The 13393-nt window shown below is 43.7% G+C and overlaps 1 protein-coding gene across 6 annotated transcripts in view; it reads right to left on the bottom strand.

Moving 5' to 3' along the window:
* CSMD3 (CUB and Sushi multiple domains 3) overlaps positions 1-13393 on the bottom strand; it is a 1175227-nt gene that overhangs the window by 408191 nt on the left and 753643 nt on the right. For all 6 annotated transcript variants that reach the window (XM_075825814.1, XM_075825808.1, XM_075825809.1 and 3 more), the window contains one exon: positions 3431-3633. In XM_075825814.1, the coding sequence (XP_075681929.1) occupies positions 3431-3633 (203 nt within the window). The remainder of the gene's footprint in view (positions 1-3430; positions 3634-13393) is intronic.

The following is a 13393-nucleotide window of genomic DNA, read 5'->3' as shown; positions in this document are numbered from 1 at the left end:
CAGCTAGTAAAAGTAGTAAACACGCCCCGATGTACGCACATAATACACGCCCAGTTGTACTTTTACTTTTCAACATGCCCAGTTGTACTTTTGCAAGCCTCATTTGCATAAATACGAAAATGGTCATAACTTGGCCAAAAATGCTCGTTTTTTTAAAATAAAAACGTTACTGTAATCTACATTGCAGCGCCGATCTGCTGCAATAGCAGATAGGGGTTGCACAATCTGGTGACAGAGCCTCTTTAACATTTGCTAGACTGCAGTAAAGGGGACATTGAAAAGAGCGGAGGTAGAACTTGCACTGCCGCTCCACTCAAGGTCTATTGGAATGACGAAGACTGCCGGTGGGAGTTTCCTCACTGCTGGTGGGAGGGGAGAGGAGAATATGTGGGTTCGGGACCCCTATTCTCACAGTCTGGTTCCCAGTACTCCAGGTCCCAGCGATCAGACAATAATCACCTATTCTGTGGATAGATGATTAATACTGGCACAATCCCTCTTATGTGATTGATAGGGGGTTAAGCCCCACTTCGATTCACCCAAGAATGCTCACAAAACCTGCAAGAAACGCCTATTTTGGGATTAATTTGCATAGGCCACAACCCTCTTGAGGCTTCTTTTATGGGACAATTAAAAAAAAAAGTATATAGATATAACTAATTCACACAAACTGTAATTTTTCATTATCCAGATCTCCATGTCTTAATGGAATAAAACCTTAAACTTGAGTATCCTACAGACTTTTACTACAATGTCTTCCAATATTACTCCTTATTTTGTGGACTTTTGCACAGTGCAACTTTTTATTTTTTTATTTTATATCATTAAGAATACATTTAGTACCTTATATTATTGGATAAGGGAAATATTCCATCATCAGGGGCATAGCTATAGGGGGTGCACTTAAGAAGACACCAGTATTATAAATGGCACATAATAGTTGAGGGGCCCTCTTACAGATTTTGCATTTGGCCCAGGAGCTTCAAGTTATGCTTTTGGTCATCACATTTTTTGCTCTGTATATTGGATATCATTCTCTGAACAAAAATTCAAATCCATTTTTGTCTGCATTTACACTTACTAGAGGCCATCTGATTTCATGCCTTTTAACATTCAACAATGAGAATAGATTCCCACAGGAAGGAGAAAGGAAATTTTTAATGATTATATTTTTAAATAAAAAATGAAGTAATCTTACAACATTATAAATTACAATATCTAATTAGAAAAATTATATTTACACCTTAATTTGACATGAAATTAGCCAGATATACATTCAGAAGGTTTCATTTGCATTGGATCTGCACATCAAAGTGATAATTATCTCCTTTGTATCTAATATGTCAGAGTGTAATTAAAAACACAAAGATGTTGAAGTAATTGACCAAAAATGTATGAACCCACCAGAAAAATAAATATAACATGATTCACAGAAAAACCCAATATAATTTACATACAGTTAAAAAAGTGACTTTCCAATTTGTTTTTTTGCCTTAATACATGTTTGCCAATTACTAGATCATCTTCTTTTTCTCACCAGCGCTGGTGGGCATGTGCTTATACATATCAGACAATTTTAACAAGGAAGAGCTACAGTTTTAAACACACAGTAAAGGTACTATTAAAAGGCCCGACGTGGGCCGTGTAAACGAGCACCGATCAACGAGACAGCTCATTGATCGGCGCTCGTTTGCTCCTTTCACAATGAGCTAGTATGAGAACGAGCGATAGTTACTCTGATTGCTTGTCACCATACATCATCATGTCGGCAGCGCATCTCCCTGTTTACACAGGGAGATGCGCTGCCGACAATGATAATATTTAAGACACTTAAAACAATACAATCAGCCGATGAACGAGGGTTTGCTCGTTCATTGGCTGATCGTTGCCCTGTTTACACAGGGCAATTATCGGGAACGAGCGTTGTGTGAACGCTCATTTGCCAATATTGGCCTGTGTAAAGCCCCTATTACACCGGCTGATAATCTAACTGTAAAGAACCCTTTCCTATTATCTGCCATTCCTACCGCTTGAGGGTAGGACATTTCACAGTTTGACTACTCTATGTGTAAAGAACCCTTTCCTATATTCATGTCTGAATCGTCTCTCCTCCACATGTAATTTATGTCCCTTGGTCCTTTGTGCAGTTCTTGGCATGAACAAATCATGTTCCGATCCTTTGTATTGACCACATATATACTTATGTATATTTCTAAGATCATCTTCATAAAGCATTACAAAGCACACGTATACCTTATGAAATACACATCCCCGTCCACCTGTTTTTTTTACAAATTCCGGCCATAAATTAGGCTCTGGTGGAGCAATGTTTAAGCATTATATCCTCACTTTGGCAATAATTCTGCATTAGATTACAAAAGACAATCCTTGAGTTTAAATAAGTAGCCATAGGGTCACATAGTAAAACTCGGAATGGGACTCCACTTGTCACTAACAAATACACAGTAAACAGTGAGGTCCCTGTTCTTCTTAAACCTCTGTCCCTACCTACTTGTATGACCCAACTTAAACGACGGCGAACAACTGGGCGGCGTTGCCTATACTATTACCAGTGAAACTGACAAACAGATAAGACAGAGACAGTATGAAATAACAAAGGGTCACCAGGGAATTACACGGAGGGAGAGGCAGGGCAGGAGTCAGGCAGGCAGGGTCAAACCGGGAGAGTGCGGAAAAAACAAAAGTCAGAAGGCAAAGAAAAAGTCAGGAGTCCAGCCGGGGTCAGGTCACAAAGGAGTCAAACTGCAAGTCACTCAGGGGAGTCTGAAACAAGGTAAAGCACCAAGCTAGGTAACTCTAATTACAGGCAAAGGCCTACTACCCCAGGCTGAACTAAATAAGGAGAGGGTGGGAGCTCAGGAACATCAGCCAGGCTTTGATTGGCTTGACGCTCCTGAGCTCCTATTAGCTGCAGACTGCCTCAGTCTGCCAGGCCGGGCGACGCCCGCGTGAGTAACTCTCAACGTCCTGGAGACCGAGGGAGCAGCAGGAAGGGGGTACGTGACACCACTCTTCCATGACTGCTTTTACCAACAAATGAGAAGAGTTTGAAAAGCTTATGATTACTTTGGCTTCCACTCTGTCCCTGGACTTTTTCTCCTTTTTCTTGATTTCTCAGTGATATGTTTTCAATGTTCTATTGCTTCTTTCATTCTTTCTATTTCTTATCCATAGTAATCATTAACTGAGCCTCACCATTAAGTAATGATGGGCAACCTAATGTGCTGAGCTCCTCAACAACTGCTTTGCCTGCTACTCTTGTATAGTAACACCGATGCACAGATGAAAATTTATATTTTTTAAGACAACAAGGTTTTTTTGTAATGTGCACTGGATATCCTTATGCATGCTCTAAAGGTACATTTGTGTGATGTTAGTTAAGATGACAGTAAGAAAAACAGCAACTTACTTGAAAACTGAATCGCAAATCCTGATTTGCTGATGTAAAAGTCTGTGTCAAATTGGATGGTAACAATATTAAGAGTGCTGTGAATTCCTTCTGGAATAAGGGAGCCACTAATTTCTTTGAGCAGCATTTCATTGTCGAGAGATCCATCCCATACTCGAAAGATGTCGTGTGATGCCTCTGTGTCGAATGCAAGGAACTGAAGACTGCAAATGAAAGAACAAATCAATAATATTTTAATAAAAAATTTACTAGAATGCAACAAAGTAGCATACAGAAGACACACATTCTATCATTAAAGGGGTATTCTGGGTTCAACAAATAAATGTTATGAATTATATAATGAAAATCTGACTGATACAGGTTTCAGTGCAAGATAAAGATGCAGCTTCTCTACAGGGCCGGCTCCAGGTTTATGTGGGTGGCAGTAAAATTGCATAAAACATCACTTTGTGCCCCCATATAGACGTTAAGCCCTGTTTATGCCCCCATATAGAAGTTAGGCCCCCAGTTTGTACCCCCATACAGTATAATGCCCTCATACAGAACAATGCCCCCCATAGCTTCCCCATACACTATAAAGCCTCATACAGTATAATGTCTTCCATAGCTGCCCATACAGTATAATGCCCCACATACAATATAATTCCCCATAGCTGCCCCATACAGTATAATGCCCTACATACAATATAATTCCACATAGCTGCCCCATACAGTATAATGCCCCCATACACTATAATACTTCCCCATGCAGTATAATGCCCCCATACAGAATAATGTCCCACTTAGCTGTCCCATACAGTATAATACCCCCATACAGTATAATGCCCCCTCAGCAGCTACCATATGAGCCCCCTTCCATATCCAGTATAATGCCCCCATATGTATGTACCTAATAGAAAATAATAACATAATTACTTACCTATCCCCGTTCCCACAAAGGGTTGAGGAGATCCTTCTCTTCCTCTGCACTGTGCTGTGAGTGACTTGGCGCACACAGGTGCGATGACGTCACTACAGTACATCGTGCCTGCCTGTGCCAAGCTGCTCATGGCACAAAGAATGCTAGAGCAAGGCTCCAGCATTGCACCCAACTGAATCTGCATCCTGTGGACGCAGAATCAGTTGGAAGTGGGACCAGAATTACGCCACTGCCTGGGACACTGCTCTGCTCCTGACAACACTGTCCATATATGGACAGTGATGTCAGGGGTTTTCCCAGAGACAGAGTCCAGGAGCAGAGCCGCTTCTAGCGCTCTGCCTGGGACTCCTTCTCTCTTCCTGACACCACTGTCCATATAGGGACAGTGATGCAGTGACAATGGTTGCTATGGCAACCGGAGGCCTAACAATGGCCCACTGGTCTGAAACTTACAGAAGCCCATTAGGCCCCGCACTACGGGGGTAGTACAATGCATTAGAATAAAGATTATAGGTGCAGGCCTTCAAGTCCCCTAGTGGGATACAAAAAAATGTTACTAAAAATGTTGTACAAAAGTCTAAAAATTAAAGTTATAAGTTGAAGAAAAAAAACTGATTTTCTTCCTATAAAAAGTCATTTATTATAGAAAAAAAATGAAAACGTTAAAAAAAAAGTACACATATTTGCTATCTCCGCATTCGTAATGACCCAAACTACAAAACTATAATGTTATTTTTCCCACACGGTGAACACCGCAAAAATAAAATAATAAAAAACAATGCCAGAATCACTATTTTTGGTCACCACCCCTTTTAAAACATAGAATAAAAAGTGATTAAATAGTACCAATAAAAACTACAACCCGTGCATAAAAAAAAAAAATAGAAAACACGGTCAGAATTGTTGGTTCTTGGTCACCTTGCTTTCAAGAAAATGGAATAAAAAGTGATCAAAAAAATTGCATGTAACCCAAAATGATACCAATGAAAACTACAGATTGTCCCACAACAAATAAGCCCTCACACGGCTCCGGTGGAGAAAAATTAAAAATGTTCTAGCTCCTAGCTCTCAGAATATAGCAACACAAAATGTGCAGAATGTTCCAAAAGCGGATAAGTTTGGGTGCCATTTATCAGTGGGACACTGGCCACATATCTGCGGATTATAATTTATTTACCGCATTATTATACCCTCTTATTTTGCCCTGATGTACTCCGCACAGATTATCTATGTCTTCACCTTATAAACTGAAATGCCAGTAAATCCCAAAACAGAAAAAAACTACCAAGCAAAATCTGTGCTCCAAAAGCCAAATGGCGTTCCCTCCCTTCTCAACCCTACAGCGTGCCCAAACAGCAGTTTACTTCCACATATATGGCATCGCCATACCCGGGAGAACCCGCTCAGCACTTTATAAGATTTTTTTCTTCGGTGGCACAAACTGGGCACATCATACTGTGCACTAAAATGGCATATCAGTGGAAAATTGCAATTTTCACTTTGCACTATCTGCTGCACATTAATTTCTAATGAAAAAAAAACAACTGTGGTGGCAAAATGCCTTAAGAGGTGTAGTTTCTAAAATAGGGGTCATGTCTAAGGGGTTTGTTTTTTTACTATTTGAATTCACTTCTAAGCCCTGTCATATCTCCAGGCAAATGATAAATGCCTTGAGGGGGTGTCGTTTCCAAAATGGGGTCATTTTCTGGGGTCTTCCACTGTACTCCAGTACCTCAGGGTTTTGCAAAGGCAACATGTTGGCCAAAAACCAATCCAGCAAAATCTGCATGCCAAATAGTGCTCATGCCTTTCTGAGCCCTGCCGTGTGTCCAAACAGCAGTTTATGACAACATGTGGGGTATTGCCGTACTTGGGAGAAATTGTTTTACAAATGTTGGGGTGCTTTTTCCTCTTCATCTCTTGTGAAAATTAAAAAATTGTGCATTTTAGTGGGAAAAATTTTGATATTCATTTTTACGGTCTACATTGTAAAGGATCTGCCAGACACAGCTTCTGTGTCGACGCCCGTGGTTAATCAGTCTGCATCTGCTCCTAGGTCTGATAGAGTGACTCGATCTGCTACCACTCAGGTTGGTAGGCTGAGGAGTGGGAGAACCTATCACAGCCTGGCCAGACGGTTCTAGCTCCCGCCCTCGGTCTATGTATACCTTCATTTGCTTATTGTCTTTGCCTGTGATTCTCTCTTGTTTCCTGGCTCTGCTGTTCCAGCTATTACTATCGACCTCTGCTTCATTTTGACCCTGGCTTTACTGACTACGCTCCTGCTCTGCGTTTGGTACCTCGTACACTCCTGGTTTGACTCGGCTCGTTCACTACTCTTGTTGCTCACGGTGTTGCTTCTGTGTACCCTTGTCTGTTTGTCTGTCGTGCACATATTGAGCGTAGGGACCGTCGGCCAGTTATACGCCGTTGCCTAGGACGGGTCGTGCAAGTAGGCAGGGACTGAGTGGCGGGTAGATTAGGGCTCACCTGTCTGTCTCCCTACCCCGTCATTACATAATCACAGCCCATATACCTTTTCTACCCTGGTTCCTACTACTATGGACCCCCTTGAGACCCTGGCTCAGCAAATTCAGGGTCTCTCCTTACAGGTCCAAGCCCTGGCTCAGAGGTGTGACCAGCGTGATGCTAACCAGCTAGTGCCCTCCATCTCACCTCTTGAACCCGATCTCAAGTTGCCTGACCGGTTCTCAGGGGACCGGAAGACTTTTTTCTCCTTTCGGGAGAGTTGTAGACTCTATTTCCGTCTAAGGCCCCACTTCTCAGGTTCTGAGAGCCAGCAAGTGGGTATTATTGTCTCCCGGCTCCAGGACGGCCCCCAAGAATGGGGGTTTTCCGCTCTTGGGCTCATCTATGACGAGACTGACAAGACTGCCTTTTCCGAGAGTCAGCTGGTGACCTTACGTCAGGGTAAGAGACCCGTTGAAGAGTACTGACTTTAGGAAGTGGTGTGTAGCTTCTCGCTGGAATGACCCTGCCTTGAGGTGCCAGTTTAGATTGGGTCTGTCGACCGCCCTGAAAGACCTGTTAGTTAGCTATTCCTCTTCGGACTCTCTAGATCAGGTTATGGCTTTAGCGGTACGTCTTGACCGACGTCTCAGGGAACGACGACTTGAACGTTTTTGTGCCTTCTCCTCTGGCTCCCCCATGATGGCTCCCGAGGTTCCGTTGCTGCGTTCTTCCACGGAAAACTCGGATGAACCAATGCAACTCGGGGCCTCCGTGTCTCCCCAACAACGTAGAGAGCTCCGCAGGAAGAATGGTCTCTGCTTCTACTGTGGGAATGACAAGCATCAAGTGAACAACTGTCCTAGGCGTAAGAATAAGCAGCCGGAAAACTCCCGAGCCCAAGTGACCATCGGGGAGGTCGCTTGGGCGCACAGGTATTTCCCGTAAATATGAAACCTAATAAGATCTTGCTTCCCTTTCAGGTCTCTTTTGAGGGGAGGACTGCCACCGGCAGTGCCTTCGTGGATTCAGGGTCTTCTGCTAATATTATGTCTGTGGAATTTGCTATGTCTCTAGCTATGCCATTGATTGATTTGCCTAAACCTGTCCGGGTAGTGGGTATCTACTCCACCCCACTTGCTAATGGTTATTTTATGCAGCATACTCCTGTTTTAGAACTCATTGTTGGCTCCATTCATTTGGAGCAGTGTTCTGTACTGGTGATGCAGGAATTATCGTCCGATTTGGTTTTAGGCCTTCCCTGGTTGCAGATGCATAATCCCACGTTTAACTGGAGTACTAGGGATCTTACTAAATGGGGTAATGAATGCATGACGTCCTGTTTTTCTGTTAATTTTATTTCTCTCCCTGAGGAGGTGAACACTCTACCTCAGTTTATTCAGGACTTCACTGATGTTTTTTCTAAAAAAGGCCTCCGAAGTGTTACCAACTCATAGAGAATACGATTGCGCAATCGATTTGGTACCAGGAGCTAAGCTCCCTAAGGGTAGGATATTTAATCTCTCTTGTCCCGAACGTGAGGCCATGAGAGAATATATCCAGGAAAGCCTGGCCAAGGGTTACATTTGCCCCTCTACTTCTCCGGTAGGTGCTGTCTTCTTCTTCGTAGGGAAGATGGATGGTGGTCTTAGGCCGTGCATCGATTACCGAAACTTGAATAAGGTCACTGTAAGGAACCAGTATCCCCTTCCTATGATTCCTGATATTTTCAATCAGGTTCAGGGGGCCCAATGGTTCTCTAAGTTTGATCTTTGGGGGGCTTATAACCTTATCCGAGTCAGAGAAGGGGATGAGTGGAAGACTGCGTTTAACACGCCTGAAGGTCATTTCGAATACCTCGTCATGCCCTTTGGGTTGTGTAATGCTCCCACGGTCTTCCAGAATTTCATAAATGAGATTTTAAGAGACTACCTGGGGGTATTTCTTGTAGTGTACCTTGATGACAAACTTGTGTTCTCCAAGGACTGGTCCTCCCTCATTGAGCATGTCAGGAAGGTGCTCCAGGCCCTTCGGGAAAACAAACTCTTTGCTAAATCCGAAAAATGTGTGTTTGGGGTGCAGGAGATACCATTTTTGGGTCAAATCCTCACTCCTCATGAATTCCGCATGGACCCTGCCAAGGTTCAGGCTGTGGCTGAATGGGTCAAACCTGCCTCCCTGAAGGCATTACAGTGCTTCCTGGGGTTTGCTAATTATTACATGAGATTTATTGCTAACTTCTCAGTCATCGCTAAGCCTCTTATGGATCTCACTGGCAAAGGTGCTGATCTCCTCCACTGGGCTCCGGAGGCGGTCCAGGCTTTTGAGATCCTTAAGAATTGTTTTATCTCTGCCCCAGTGCCGATTCAGCCTAACCAAATGGAGCCATTCATCGTGGAGGTTGATGCCTCCGAGTTGGGAGTGGGTGCTGTCTTGTCCCAGGGTACCAGGTCCCTCACCCATCTCCGTCCCTGTGCCTACTTCTCCAGGAAGTTCTCGCCCACTGAGAGTAAGTATGACGTGGGCAACCGCAAACTCTTAGCCATTAAATGGGCATTTAAAGAGTGGCACCACTTCTTGGAGGGGGCTAGGCACCAGGTAACGGTCCTTACTGACCACAATAATCTGATCTTCCTAGAATCTGCCCGGAGGCTAAACCCGAGACAAGCTCGATGGGCGTTTTTTTTACTAGATTCAACTTTGTGGTCACCTATAGGGCTGGGTCTAAAAATATTAAAGCTCATGCACTGTCGCATAGCTTCATGGCCAGCCCTCCTTCAGAGGAAAATCCTGCTTGTGTTTTGCCCCCAGGTATAATCATATCCTCTGGTGATTCTGACTTAGTCTCCGAAATTGCGGCTGATCAAGGTTCAGCTCCCTGGAACCTTCCTGAGAACAAGCTGTTTGTTCCCCTGCAATTCCGGCTAAGGGTACTCAGGAAAAATCATGACTCTGCACTATCTGGCAATCCAGGCATCCTGGGTACCAAGCACCTCATTTCTAGACACTATTGGTGGCCTGGCTTGCCTAAAGACGTTAACGCCTACGTCGCCGCTTGTGAAATTTGTGCTAGGTCCAAGACTCCCAGGTCCCGACCAGTGGGCTTACTATGTTCTTTGCCCATTCCCCAGAGACCTTGGACCCATATCTCAATGGATTTTATCACCGATCTGCCTCCATCTCAAGGCAAGTCGGTGGTGTGGGTTGTAGTAGACCTCTTTAGTAAGATGTGCCACTTTGTGCCCCTCAAGAAACTACCCAATGCCAAGACGTTAGCTAACTTGTTTGTCAAACACATCCTGCGTCTCCATGGGGTTCCTGTCAATATTGTTTCTGACAGAGGGGTACAATTTGTTTCATTGTTTTGGAGAGCTTTCTGTAAAAAGTTGGAGATTTATCTGTCCTTCTCCTCGTCCTTCCATCCTGAAACTAATGGCCAAACTGAGAGGACTAATCAGAACTTAGAACAATATTTAAGGTGTTTTATTTCTGACTGTCAATATGATTGGGTCTCCTTCATTCCAACAATCCCGAGGTAGATGTCGTTCATCGGGAACTGTGCACAGTCTGGGCTCAGGTTCAGAAGAACCTAGAGGCATCCCAGAGCATACAAAAGACTCAGGCAGATAGAAGACGTTCTGCTAACCCATTGTTTGTGGTCGGGGATCTAGAGTGGCTGTCTTCAAAAAATTTGCGCCTTAAGGTCGCGTCCAAAAAATTTGCTCCCCGGTTTATAGGGCCGTACAAGGTCATTGAGGTTAACCCTGTCTCCTTCCGGCTGGAGTTACCCCTGTCTTTTCAAATACACGACGTGTTTTATGCCTCCCTCCTGAAATGCTGCTCCCCATCCTTGGTTACCTCGAGGAAACCTCCGGTCCCTGTTCTCACCCCTGAAGGGGTAGAATTCGAGGTGGCCAAGATTGTGGAAAGCAGGATGGTCCAAGGCTCCCTCCAGTACCTGGTCCATTGGAGAGGATACGGGCCTGAGGAGAGGACTTGGGTACCCGCCCAGGATGTTCTCACTGGGGTATTGCTCAGGAGGTTCCACCTTCGGTTCCCCATAAGCCAGGTCCACCTAGGAAGGGTCCAATGGCCCCTCATAAAAGGGGGGGTACTGTAAAGGATCTGCCAGACACAGCTTCTGTGTCGACGCCCGTGGTTATCAGTCTGCATCTGCTCCTAGGTCTGATAGAGTGACTCGATCTGCTACCACTCAGGCTGGTAGGCTCAGGAGTGGGAGAACCTATCACAGCCTGGCCAGACGGTTCTAGCTCCCGCCCTTGGTCTATGTATACCTTCATTTGCTTCTTATCTTTGCCTGTGATTCTCTCTTGTTTCCTGGCTCTGCTGTTCCAGCTATTACTATTGACCTCTGCTTCATTTTGACCCTGTCTTTACGGACTACGCTCCTGCTCTGCGTTTGGTACCTCGTATACTCCTGGTTTGACTACTCTTGTTTCTCACGATGTTGCCCCATTTCCCTTAGCTTCTGTGTACCCTTGTCTGTTTGTCTGTCGCGCACATATTGAGCGTAGGGACCGTCGCCCAGTTGTACGCTTCGCCTAGGACGGGTCGTGCAAGTAGGCAGGGACTGAGTGGCGGGTAGATTAGGGCTCACCTGTCTGTCTCCCTACCCCGTCATTACATAAATCCAATAAATTCTGCATACCCCTAGATAGATTCCTTAAGAGGTGTAGTTTCCCAAATGCGGACACTTTATGGTCGGTTTCTACTGTTTTGGCCCCGCAGGGGCATTGCAAATGCAACATTGCACCCTAAAACCATTCCAGCTAAATTTGAGCTCCAAAGCCAAATGGCGCTACATCGCTTTTGAGCTCTGCCATGTGTCCAAACACCTGTTAATGACCACATATGGGTTATTATAAAATCCTTCAGGGGTGTAATTTCCCAAAAACTTTTGGGGGGTTTCCACATTTTTGGTCCCTCAGGGGCTTTGCAAATGAGACATGGCACCCAAAAACCATTCCAGAAAAACTTGAGCTCCAAAAGCCAAATAGCGCACCTTCCCTTCTGAGCCATGCCGTGGGTCCAAACAGCAGTTTATTACCCCATATGGGGTATTGTTGTAATCGGCAGAAATTGCTTTTCAAATGTTGGGGTGCTCTTTCTCCTTAATGCCTTGTAAAAATTTAAAATCTCTACCTATTATGGGAAAAATTTAGATTTTCATTTTCACGGCCTCATTTCACTAAATTCAGCAAAGAAATCTGTTGGGTCAAAATGCTCACTATACCTCTTGATAAATTCCTTGTGGGGTGTAGTTTGCCAAATGGTGTATTTTTGAAGATGTTTCAACTGTTTTGGCACCAGAAGACAACTTCAAACCTGACATGGTGCCTAATATATATTCTAATAAAAAGGAGGGCCCAAAATCCACAAGGTGCTCTTTTGTTTCTGAGGCCAGTGCTTCAGTCCATTACCACACTAGGGCCACATGTCGGATATTTTTAAAAACTGCAGAATATGGTAAAAAAATATATAGAGTTGTGTTTCTCTGGTAAAACTTTCTGTGTTACAGAAAAAGATCGATTAAATAGATTTTCTGCAAAAAAAACCTGAAAGTTGTAAATTTCACCTCTACTTTGCTTTAAAGCTAAACGTTCGACAAACTTCTGACATGTCATAGTGACATGTCATAAGTTTGGATTGGTGAGGGTCCGAGCACGGATACCCCCACCAATTGCTAGAACGAAGCAGCTGAAGTACTCGTGTGAGCGATCAGCTGCTTCGTCTCTGTTCGGCTTTTTTCGGAAAGCCGATGTATCGGAATACGGGCTCATAGACTTTGTATTGAGTCCGTACACAATACATTTATTTCCGGAAAAAGCCGATCAGACATGAAGCAGCTGAACGCTCACACGAGTGCTTCAGCTGCTTCATTCTAGCGATTGGTGGGGGTCTCCGTGCTCGGACCCCCACCAATCCAAACTTCTGACATGTCACTATGACATGTCAGAAGTTTGCCGAACGTTTAGCTACACTTTAATTCCTGTGAAACGCCTAAAGGGTTAAGAAACTTTCTAAATGCTGTTTTGAATACTTTGAGGGGTGCAGTTTTGTAAATGGGGCGATTTATATGGGTTTCTAATATATAGGGCCCTCAAAGCCATTTCAGAACTGAACCGGTCCCTAAAAAAAAAGAAAAAAGCTTTTGAAATTTTCTTGAAAATGTGAGAAATTTCTGCTAAAGTTCTAAGCCATGTAACATCCTAGAACAATAAAAGGATGTTCAAAAAATGATACAACCATAAAGCAGATATATAGGTTATGTAAACTAGTAACTATTTTGTGTTATTACTACCTGTTTTACAAGCAAATACATTTAAATTTAGAAAAATACAATTTTTTTTCAATTTTCTCAAAATTTTTCTGTGTTTTTCACAAGTAAACACTGAATGTATCGACCAAATTTTACCACTCACTTGAAGTACAATGTGTCACGAGAAAACAATCTCAGAATCGCTTGGATAGGTGAATGTATTCTAAAGTTATTACCAGATAAAGTGACTGATGTCAAATTTGAAAAATGGGGCTGCATCTTGAACATGCCAACT

The sequence above is a fragment of the Rhinoderma darwinii genome, chromosome 5 (genome assembly GCF_050947455.1).
Source record: "Rhinoderma darwinii isolate aRhiDar2 chromosome 5, aRhiDar2.hap1, whole genome shotgun sequence".
NCBI lineage: Eukaryota > Metazoa > Chordata > Amphibia > Anura > Rhinodermatidae > Rhinoderma > Rhinoderma darwinii.
Note: the sequence above shows the minus strand (reverse complement) of the source record. Positions and strands in the feature narration are given on the sequence as shown.